General features: G+C 42.5%; 1 protein-coding gene across 1 annotated transcript in view; it reads left to right on the top strand.

Annotated features, from left to right (window-relative positions):
• Positions 1–11,652: 11,652 nt before the first annotated feature.
• The window catches only part of SLC15A5 (solute carrier family 15 member 5), a 112,425-nt gene continuing 111,706 nt past the window's right edge, over positions 11,653–12,371 (top strand). Inside the window, exon 1 of the mRNA XM_073621359.1 lies at positions 11,653–12,013. Within this exon, the coding sequence (XP_073477460.1) occupies positions 11,653–12,013 (361 nt within the window). The remainder of the gene's footprint in view (positions 12,014–12,371) is intronic.

Below are 12,371 nucleotides of genomic sequence, written 5' to 3'. Positions count from 1 at the left end.
GGAGTAGGCAGCGTGGTAATTCAGACCCACCCATGATTTTTTCAGACAAGCGGTTTTAGGTCCCTGGAGATGCGTCTCCTGCAGGACACAAATATGTGGGTAATGCTTCTGGAGGAAACAGAACACTAGGGAGCGTTTAATGGCTTAGTTGAGGCCTCTAATTTGGGGGTATTTGTTCTATCCTGGCATTTTAGAGCCTCCAGAAATGAGATAGGCAGTCAGTACATCACTTTTCAAATATACATTATGTACCATAGTCCTATTTCTTTTTTTTCTACCAAAGAAATGTAGCAGAATACATTTTGGTCCAAATTTATAAAGAAAGATTTTTATGCAGCAAGGTCCCAGGCCACCTTTGATCTAATGAGGACCTCCAGGGCCAGGGATAGCTGACATCCTTCTGTATGTAGTGAGTTGTGAGGCATGGTGGGTGTATAGTTGTTAAAGTTATTGGGCGCCAGACACTTCTTGGATGCAAAAGAAAGTTTTGTTCTCTTAACGAACCTTTTTTTGGGGAGAGAGGGTTAGGGCCAGGACACCCTTAGGTAGTTGCAAGTTTAATTGGCAGACTCCAAGACTTCAATAGGAGGACAGCCACGCAAGGAAAGGCATCCAGCAAGTTGCCACATCTGCATGTGTAGGAGTGCTGTCTCCTATGGCAACAGTCTTTAACAGTTCCAAACACAAGCTGAACAATTCCTTTCTATTCCACTACAATCACCCCCGCTTCTTTGCTGGGTCCCTAGCTTGGCACTCTAGATACCTCTCAAGCTTCACCCCCGGTGGTTCCTGGCTTGACACACAAGTCTGCTCTGCAAGCGCCACCTCCGCTGGCTGGGTCCAAGGCTTTATTCCCACTGAAGTTTCCCGATTCTTCACCGTCCCCGGTTGGTGAGAATACTGCTCCGGTACTTGCTTCAGTTACTCACTATGGTCCCTGGTAATAAGGCGGATAGTCCCTTACTGGCGACAGCTTCCCCTCTACCTCCGACCATGACAGGTTCTCCAGCCAACAGAACCATCACTTTTGGTTGGACTGCAAGCCGCAGTTCCAACCCTGCGCTGCTCTCTTGCTTTTGGATAGGCCCTCAGACAGCCTAGCAGCCAGATGTGCCTGGGATAGGCCCCATCTCCGGCCTAGCAGCCCAGGCAGTACAACACACGTTCATCCAGACTGCCGTCCAGGTGGCGCAGAACACAGATCACCTGACCTCACCCAACCTCACCCGAATATGTCCCAGCTGGCCAAGGAAATCAAGAAAACCCCTGCCCATTGGCTTAAATACCCGATATATACATAACCTGACCTTGCATTGCACTTCTCGTATCTAGTACTACCAAGTACCCGGCCACCTAGTGGTAGAAGAGAAAAGTGCAACAAGGCCAAACTTAGGGAGAAATCAATAGATCTCTAGCAATCAACCAGGATAACTACTCCTGTCAAGTAAATTTGTGAGGAGCAACGCTGCCTAAACTCCAGGGTGCTACATCTATATTTACAAAGTTTTATACCGGAAACTAAGAAAAACATTTTTTCTCAAAATGTTCAGTCTTTTTTCCTTTAGATTGCAAAAAATAAAAATAACCACGAAAAAAAAGCGCTATCTGTCTAAAAAAAGTATACAAAATTAATTTGGGTACAGTATTGCATTGTTGAATAATTGTCATTTAAAGTGTGACAGCACTGAAAACTAGAAAAGATACAATTTCTGGGGAAATTGTGTGAAGTGTTCTTGCCTCCACCTACAGTAGTCTACAACTGGAGTGGACAGAGTAAGTGGGTGGAGTGGCTTGAGTAACTGTTGTGTGGTTGGAGTGCTGGAGTAACTGTGAAAAGTGTTAAAAAGCTTAATATTTTAAAAAGTATAAATAGTAGTAAAAAAAGTTTAAGACGTCCCATCATTAGCTGAAAGAGCTGAACATTTTTTTCAAAATGATTTTTCTTTTTTCAAAAATGATTAATTTTTTTCAAAAATGATTTTTTATTTTTTTTTTTTTCATGGGGTGGTCATAATGTTTTGGCTGATCATGTTGTGGTCATAATGTTTTGGCTGATAATGGGGTGGTCATAAATTATTTGGCTGATCATGGGGTGGTCATAATGTTTTGGCTGATCATGGGGTGGTCATAATGTTTTGGCTGATCATGTTGTGGTCATAATGTTTTGGCTGATAATGGGGTGGTCATAAATTATTTGGCTGATCATGGGGTGTTCATAATGTTTTGGCTGATCATGGGGTGGTCATAATGTTTTGGCTGATCATGGGGTGGTCATAATGTTTTGGCTGATCATGTTGTGGTCATAATGTTTTGGCTGATCATGGGGGGGTCATAATGTTTTGGCTGATCATGGGGCGTGGACATAATGTTTTGGCTGATCATGGGGTGGTCAGCTTTTGTTACCTCCCACTCTAGTTTTGAACATTTCGCCATTCATTCCTATGGGGCCAATTTCGCCGCAAAAATGACAATATTTCGTGAACCATTCGGCGAAACGTTCCACAAAGTAATAGCACAACAATTAAATGACATTGAGGCCAGATTCATACTGGTATTTTTCAGCTTTTCACAAAGTTCCACAAAATAATAGCACACCAAATTAAATGACATTGAACATTTCGCCATTCATTCCTATGGGACCAATTTTGCGGCAAAAACGACGATATTTCATGAACCATTCGGCGAAACATTCCACAAAGTAATAGCACACCAATCGGGAACAAGCCGCATGTTTCAGTATATTACTGTCTATGTAGTGTAAAAGCTGTGGGAGGAGTTAGGGTGGTAAATTTGGCTATAATAGGAATAATAATATATATGTGAGATAACATTAAGTGGTCTTGCATTGCAAGAACACTTAACTAAAAAATGGGCTTGACTAGAAAGGGGTAAAACGGTCTGGACTTGAAATGGTTAGTTTAAGGATATAGATAATGGCCATGTATTTTAACTGTGAAACCGCAGGACCATTATCAACAAAGTGTCTACCCAACAGTATTTCTATTCTTTTATCTCTAATTACATTTTTATGCCTTGCAATGCGGTGCTTAACACCTTCCCGTCCAGCCTATAGCAGAATGATGGCTGGGCGGTGGTTTTACTGTTCTGAGTGGATGTCATATGACATCCTCCCAGAAAGCACAGCTCACAGGGGCCACAACACAGCCGATGACTGAGCAGTGTACTGGCTCACTGCCGGTACCATGTGACCAATCACAGCAGGTCACATGACAGCTGTAAACCATGGATGAATTCACTTCCTTTCATGCCATCCATTGTGTACAATTGTGTTGCTAGCTGTGATTGGTCAATGTGATCACATGGTACAGACAGGACCAATCACATCCTTTCTGTACCATGTGATTAGCTTTGGCCAATCACAGCTAATCACAATGAAACAAACTGAATGAATCAGGGGTCTCCAAACTTTCTTAAAAAATGGCCAGTTATGGTCCTTCAGACTGTAGAGGGGCCGGACGTTGGTGTCAGTGGGGAGGAATAGGGCCCCATTGTTGTCAGTGGGGAGGAATAGGGCCCCATCAGTGTCAGTGGGGAGGAATAGGGCCCCATCTGTGTCAGTGGGGAGGAATAGGGCTCCATCTGTGTCAATGGGGAGGAATAGGGCCCCATCGGTGTCAGTGAGGAGGAATAGGGCCCCATCGGTGTCAGTGGGGAGGAATAGTGCCCCATCTGTGTCAGTGGGGAGGAATAGTGCCCCATCCTTGGTGTCAGTGTGGAGGAATATTGCCCCATCTGTGTCAGTGGGGAGGCATAGTGCCCCATCCTTGGTGTCAGTGGAAGGAATAGAGTCTCATATCAGTGAGAGGAACAGTGCCCCAAGGGTCAGATAAAGGCAAGCAAAGGGCTGCATCCGGCCCCTGGGCTGCAGTTTGGAGACCACTGATATATATCAAACAGATCTCTTTGCACTTAGGCCTCTGTTTGAAAATTGGCTACTAGCACTATACTTGGTGGAGTACATCAAAATAAATTATAAAAAATGTGCAGCGCTATAAATAGAGTTATGCCCCGTACACACGGTCGGACTTTGTTCGGACATTCCGACAACAAAATCCTAGGATTTTTTCCGACGGATGTTGGCTCAAACTTGTCTTGCATACACACGGTCACACAAAGTTGTCGGAAAATCCGATCGTTCTAAACGCGGTGACGTAAAACACGTACGTCGGGACTATAAACGGGGCAGTGGCCAATAGCTTTCATCTCTTTATTTATTCTGAGCATGCGTGGCACTTTGTCCGTCGGATTTGTGTACACACGATCGGAATTTCCGACAACGGATTTTGTTGTCGGAAAATTTTATCTCCTGCTCTCCAACTTTGTGTGTCGGAAAATCCGATGGAAAAATGTCCGATGGAGCCCACACACGGTCGGAATTTCCGACAACACGCTCCGATCGGACATTTTCCATCGGAAAATCCGACCGTGTGTACGGGGCATTAGAGATAAATAGTGGCGCTAAAAGAAAACAGTCATAAACAGAATAGCACCCAGTGAACATAAAAGTGCATAAATTCAGACAAAATCCATAGTGAACATATCCATAACTGGATAAAGGACAGTCTGTAATCATAAAAAAAGAAAAAAAATGTAATAAAAACTCAAAAAATGTAAAAAAAAAAAAAAAATTTTAATTTTCACCGCCACACCAGTTATATAATGATGCCGTACTGCACTGGTGACAAATTATTATATTATATTATATATAATTATATTATTAAAGAAATTATGACAACAAATCCAACAGTAGAGCAGGATTTTCTTCCATTTTCAGATATATATACCATATGTTGCACCCTCTACCAATAGGTAGGTGCTAGCAAGGTTTATTTTACTAGGTTATCCAGCAAAGGTAAATTTAGGCAGGCTTATGCTGCGCGCTAAGCCTGTCTGTTTTGATCTGGGAGCTGGGAGTAGTCAGAGTAGCAGTGGGTGTGACCACCTGCACAACAGTTCTGAGGCGCCTCCCCTGTTTCTGAGGAGGATGTGTTAGAAAATGGGCTGGGCCTGGAACTGGAGTGGCAGGCAGCTTGTGTGTGAGCCCTGACCAATCCCCAATCGGTATTGGCAGGGGGCGGGTCTCATATATAAGCTGAGGTGATTTTCCACTGGGGGGTCAGAGTCGGCTGGGTGAAGTGAGGAATGGCATTTTAGACAGTTGCAGAAGGCCATCCCCATCTGGGGGGGGGGGGGTGCACCGATCGCAGGAGAAGGCCCGGGGTGAGCTGTGAGGGAACATTGCCTCTACACGGTCATTGACAATGTCTCTGCCACCACACAGTCGGAAGGCAGGGAACTCCTAGAGCAGAGGGGCAGGTGAAACTGTTAGTACGCATGGTCCAGTCAAAGTTACTCATCAAGGACTCAGGACTGTTGGAAGGTCGGTGAGTGTTACCACAGTGGGGCTGGAGGTGCCAAGGGCTGGAAGTGCCAAGTAGTCTGTGAGAGAACTCTGCTAGTACACGGTCACTAGTGGAGTCTTCATCAATACACACGGTGGATGATGGGGAGTCCTGAAGCAGAAAAGAGACTGTGGGGATCTGTGTCAAGTCGATGTTGCCTGCGGGCACATGATTTGCAAGTTGGGCTGGCCGGGAACAGTAGTCCATATTTCCTAGAAGATATGCTTTTAACCCACTGGGCTTCCGGGGAGAGGTTCTGCAGGCCTCAGGCCTAGTGGCAGCGAGCAACCAGAGCCACAGTAGGGAGGCTTATTCAGAGTGGGCCATTACTATTCAATAGAAGAGGATGTGTCAGATTTCAATACAGTAACTTTAAGTTTGTGCAGGAGGAACCAATTGAACAGGAGGAAACAAGTTATGGGCAGGAGGTGAAAGAGATCTAAGAACATTGCTTTTACACGGTCATTAGTGATGTCTCTGCCACCACACGGTCGGATGGTAAGAGAACTCTTAGATGGTATAGTCTGCGGAGGTTGAGCCGCAGGAGGAGCAACAGTCTGCATGGAGATGCAGGAGGAGATTCATAACTAATTCAATTTGCACATTTAATCTTCTGGCTCTAACTTTATTTAGAATGTACCAAATCCTTAAACATGATGGCAATGACTTATCCTATGGGCATCCAATATCCTAATGCCTATCCAAGTTGTACCCCCAATAAAAACAACAAAAACAAAGCTCACAAAAGACTGTTCATTGTCTCTGGAAGTGATGTATGAAGTCTGGCAGTGGGGTGATTTGGCTGATTGTTTGTTATTAGCTGCAACACTATGGCTACACATAGTTTGTGGACTCTATAACTGTGACGAAATGTTCCACACTCCGCTTGAGTGCTTTCGTCATATACCGCTTCCTCCTAGTCTGAATATAGATATCAGATATTCCAACCGCTCCCAACAACAAACAAGGCAATACTCGTTTGGTTGCGGAACATGGACTGTTTATTAGAACAAGAATACAGTCTTATATACAGTTCCCCCTCCTGCTTATATTACTCTAACAATACACCTGTAACCAGAAACATAAATTAAAGTGGTTGTACACCCTGTACAACCACTTTTACCTACATGTAAGCCTATATTAAGGCTTACCTGTAGGTGCTGGAAATATCTCCTAAACCTCCACGGTTTAGGAGATATTTACAAAAAAGCAGAGCGCCGATGACTACGGCGCACTTTAGAAAGGGCTCATCGTGCAGTTCCTAATAGGGGTTATGCCTTGACTGGCGGCTCCCACGTGCATGTGCGGGAGTGACGTCACGTGACTCCGGCCAGTCACAGAGCCGGAGTTCGGGGCCCCGGAAGGAAGAGGGGCGAAGATGGATGCTCCCTGCTACTGGGGACAACGGTGACATCGCGGGCTTCGTTTTCAGGTAAGTGACACATAATGGGCTACTATGCGATGCATAGTAGCCCATTATGCTTTACCTTTGCAGGGAAATAAAGAGGAAGTAAAACCCGCTCGCTGGTCCTTAGTAACCTCTATTGGACTCTCCAGACCCAGAAAATAGTGCAAATCTGATAAAGGTTCCCGCCACTGTGCCACTTCAGACTTGGATCCAATGTAATCCACATTAGCTGCCAGTAGTTTCAACAGTACATGGAAAAAATAGAAAGTGCTTCCAATAGTGCAGTATCCAAGGGATTAAAAATGAACCTCTCCACCCCAGCTAGTATACAACTCACATTTATTAAAACATTAAAAGCATAAGTGATAAGTCAGAAAGGCCTCACTCATTTGCGACAAGGTTCCACTGCCAGGCTTAACTCCACCTCTACTAGTTTCACCACCTTACACGTGGCTTCATCTGGAGGAATTTCCTGGAGGGATTGTTGCACATTGTGCAAGGCGTGTATTACCCTTTTTAGGGTCTTGCAAGGAGGTGAGCGAGTAGTACATGTGGTGGTAGGAGCACTATGCTTATAGAGGCTGGGTGAAGTAAAGAAGTACTTTGCATTTCTCTGCATGTTAACGGAAGAAATTATCACTCTATTATTGAGCTTTCTATTTTTGAACACTTTTGTTGCACACCATTGTTGTTATTTTGTTTATTTGATTTTAGCAGCGCTGTCTCATTTCTATTTTATGTACTGTTTTATTTGTGGGAGCACATAAGTAACAACAGCAGCAATCTTAGTTTTTTCATAGTTTTATTAATTTATTGTATTGCAAAATAGCGCGCAACTACCTCACTTTTAATCTTAACCAAATAACTTCATCTTGGTCTTATCAGACCACAGGACATAGTTCCAGTAATCCATGTCCTTAGTCTGATTGTCTTCAGCAAACTGTTTGCGTGCTTTCTTGTGCATCATCTTTAGAAGAGGCTTCCTTCTGGGATGACAGCCATGCAGACCAATTTTATGCAGTGTGCGGTGTATGGTATGAGCACTGACAGGCCTCTGCAGCAATGTTGACAGCACTCATACGTCTATTTCCCAAAGACAACCTCTGGATATGACGCTGAGCACGTGCACTCAACTTCTTTGGTCGACCATGGTGAGGCCTGTTCTGAGTGGAACTTGTTCACTTGTTCTATTAAACCGCTGTATGGTCTTGGCCACCATGCTTCAGCTCAGTTTCAGGGTCTTGGCAATCTTCTTATAGCCTAGGCCATCTTTATGTAGAGCAACAATTCTTTTTTTTCAGGTCCTCAGAAAGTTCTTTGCCATGAGGCAAATGTTTGAACTTCCAGTGACCAGTATGAGAGAGTGAGGGCGATAACACCAAATTTAACACACCTGCTCCCCACTCACACCTGAGACTTTTAACACTGACCTTGTCACATGACAATGGGGAGGGAAAATGGCTAATTGGGCCCAATTTGGACATTTTCACTTAGGAGTGTACTGACATTTGTTTGTCAGTGGTTTAAACATTAATGGCTGTGTGTTGAGCTATTTTGAGGGGACATCAAATTTACACTGTTATACAAGATGTGCACTCACTACTTTACATTGTAGCAAAGTCTCATTTCTTTAGTGTTGTCACATGAAAAGATATAATAAAATATTTACAAAAATGTGAGGGGTGTACTCTCTTTTGTGAGACACTGTAAAATCCCAATCAAATACACTTACGTTTTTGGTTGTAACATGACAAAACATGGAAAATTTGAAGGGGTATGAATACTTTTTCAAGGCACTATACATGCAAATTAGATACGGAAAAGAATCTTTGTATACTTAACCCAAAAAAAGATAGAAATCATTTGAACGGGAGGTACATAATCTGATCTCACTGATCTTTGAGAATGTACAGTATATACAGTACTACCTGTGTATATAGTACCCAGTGTAAATATAAATTAGGAATTACATGTAAGTTTTTTGTTTTTGTTTACTGTATGTACTGTATGTATTATTACCACTTTCTTTATTTATTTATATAGTGGAGTTTGTTTTTTTGTGTATTATTAATGGTTGTAAGGAAAGTTTATAACTGCTATTATCTACACCTGTGTTATAAACTGCTGTTTGAATATTTTAACTTACTGAGTATTTAATGGCACTTGGATCATAAATCACTGTGTATATCACAAAACATTGGTAATTTTGTTACGGCCTTGTCAGCTGGCTGAAATTTGCATATCCCTTACACATTGATGTCTTTACAGGACAGACATGACAGGCATTGGATGTTACATGTTGTACAGTGGCCTCCACGTCTCTTTGTCTCATTACACAGTGCAGCACGTTGTTCTCACCGTAATGCTGAATAGCCATCTATGAGCGCTGGGTCAACAAACAGAACTCTAATAGAGTGGAATGGCTGTGGACTCCCCAAGTGCCAAGCAGCCTTCTTTTAACATCTTGGTGATGAAACTGTGACGTGCAAGCAATTAAACGAACTGGCCGCTGGCAGCAGCACAAAGGCCTCTCCGCTATCCGCCATGTCCTGAGGGCTTTCACATCAAATCCTCATCTTCCAAGCTGAGCAGGAAGGTCTCATTGCAGGCTGCGGTATGATGTTTATTACATGGGCCACAGGTGATTGTTCAGGTGGATCTGCCAGAGTTTGTAGAACTTGATAAAACAAGCGGGACTAATTAGGGCTGCAATCTGTAGAGCTGTACGAGGAGGGGAGAGGCCTGAAAACCTTCTCTGTGCTGAACGTGAAGCCTGGAGATGGAGTAAATAGCACAATAGTGTTAATTGCTCCATCTCATCCTCTGCCTGTCTCTTGACCATCGCCTGACCTTTTATGTACACATTGCAGCTTCTATCACACTTCTATTGTTGAAAGGATTATTGCTTGTTAGGCCAAGCTGACAAAAGGACAGACATATTCTGAAATAATACAACTTTAAATGATCTCAGAGGGGCCAATTTAGGAACATTGGTAAAGCTTCTTCTTGGTGAAGGTTGCAGTTCCTTCCATGTGCTGTAATTTGGATATTTTATAGCAGTGTTATCAGTGCTTTGTTTTGCTGGATGTAATAAAACCATAAAAGGTTATGGGTTTGTTCAGCATTCCTTTCATGTTTATTACAATAAGTTCTGTGTGTGTGTGATGAGGGAGATGGGGGGTATGAAGTTGCATTCTGACCCTGGGAACTTAGACCTTAACCTTAATGAAGGCAAGGCTTAGGGACTCTGGAACAATCCTTCCTTGCAATACAAACTACTGTATATAACAACTCATGTCAGCCCTTTTGGGGCACAAGATAACCATATTAATATATGAGAGAGGAGCCAATTAAAATGTTCCTGCAAATGTAGGATGAACTCTGGAATATAGAAAGTAATATCCCATAACACTACTGTACTGAATGACACCTGACCACACCTCTCCATAATCACTGAGTTGCATGTCCATAGAAAAGGCAAACACGTTGTAGCTTTGGGGACCTATCAGCAATAATTCTACTTCAAGAAATGTGCCTGCAGCAAGTGTGAATGTCTTTCCTCTCAAATATTAGACCTTTCACCTTGTACACCTTTTACTTGCTATTGTTTCCTACTTATCTACCATCTGCGCCCTCTTTTTCCCTCTACAATGGAGTAAACTGGTTTTCTCAGCAGAGTTGTGCATGCTAATAAAAGGCCAGCAGGACAGGAAAAAAAGTGATTACACAGTGAGATTGTGGCCAGTAACCTCTCTTGGAATGTGAGCATCAACCTTTACATTTCATGTTATTTGATCTGTGTGTAATACTGTGTAATATCGGATAAACAGTAAATACACCTGCTATACAGAGTTCAGTACAAGACACTAAATAAAGAATAAAACATGTTCCTCTTATCTTTCATTTAGCAGGGAATAACTGGAAATTATTTTATAGCTTTACCAGTAAAGTTCTGGTTTGCTATCCAAGTGAATTAGACTTGTTTACCATGGTCATTAGATTGGGCAACACAAAAATCTAACATCAACGTGTGACATATGGGGGAAATATTATTGTCAATGTGTGGAATTCCAGAGCCAGAAACATTTCAGAGCACTAAGGAAGAGCACACAATACTTAGAAAGGGCACTGCTGAAAGCTGCAGAGCTGAGAAATGCACTGAAATATTTCCTACAAAGTATCACCATCTCGGACCAGGAGGAATAAAACATCTCCTACAGATCAGAGAATCGCCAGATCGGACCAGGTGGAATAAAACATCTTGTACAAGTCAGAGTGTCATCATACTGGACCAGAAGGAATAAATCATCTCCTACAGATTAGAGCACCAAATGAGGCCAGGAGGAATAAATCATCTACAGATTAGAGCATCGCTATATGGGGCCAGGAGGATGGAAACATGTTCTACAGGTCAGATTATCATCATACTAGACCAGAAGGAATAAAACATCTTCTAGAGATTTTAGTATTACAATATTGGACCAGAAGGAATAAAACATCTCCTATAGGTCAGAGTATCACCATACCAGACCAGGAAGAATAAAGCATCCCCTACAGAATTATCATTATATGAGACTAGGGGGTATAAAATCTCTCTTACATACCTAAGGCACCAGAAAACAAGGCAAGGAAGTATACAATATTTGGTATAGACTTGGTCACCATCATACTGTATTATCAATATAAATAAAATACTGGTGACGCTACCCTACAGATCAGATAGGACACATTTGTTTTTACATACTGGAAATATATTTCTATGTGTGGAATGAAATGGATCCTCTATTTCGACTTTCTTATTCATGATCCAGTTGGAACAAAATGCCTCTTACAGATTTTTCAAATTTACGGCGGAGTTGGTCTTTTCACAGAGACAGTAACAGATTTTCTCTGAGAGATGCAAATTTGGAGTCATCAAGATCTCTGGCCAGGAAGAGCCTGCAGCCAATCATTTGTATGTTGTTGGTTGAACTGTGTGAGAGATTCACCTTTTTTGCCACTGTGTGCAACATGATACTGTTCTGTACGCTGAAGCTCGGGTACCAGCACCACCAGGCAGCCATTGCCAACCTTTGCTTTGTTGGTGCTTCCACGCTAATGCCTGTCCTTGTTGGCTGGGCTGCAGAGCTAATTAATGCAAGAACAAAAATAATCTACATCTGCACATTACTACACTTTGCAGGTAGGTGACCCTGAAATTTTCTAAATACTGTGTAAATGACTAAGCCAATTTCTATATGCTCTTGCAAAGTGCATAGCACTTGGTATGAAATATATGTATCCTGGTGCAAAATATCATCTTGTTCACAGCTAAATGTATATTTTAACTCCCTATTGGAAGTATCTGACCCTACATCATGATCCACTTCATCATGGTAAAAATACTCTGCTTTTGGGCTCCACTCCTCTTTCTGAATAAATTTACCTGGGCTTTGCAGTGGATGCTTCTAATGGGTTTGCTTCAATACCTGTTAGTTTTTATCAGATTGCCTTAATAAGAGCAGGTCTCCTAAAAATGGGTCATGTTGGAGGATTTAAAA

The sequence above is a fragment of the Aquarana catesbeiana genome, linkage group LG03, assembly GCF_042186555.1.
Source record: "Aquarana catesbeiana isolate 2022-GZ linkage group LG03, ASM4218655v1, whole genome shotgun sequence".
Lineage (NCBI taxonomy): Eukaryota > Metazoa > Chordata > Amphibia > Anura > Ranidae > Aquarana > Aquarana catesbeiana.
This window is presented reverse-complemented; position numbering and strand designations above follow the sequence as displayed.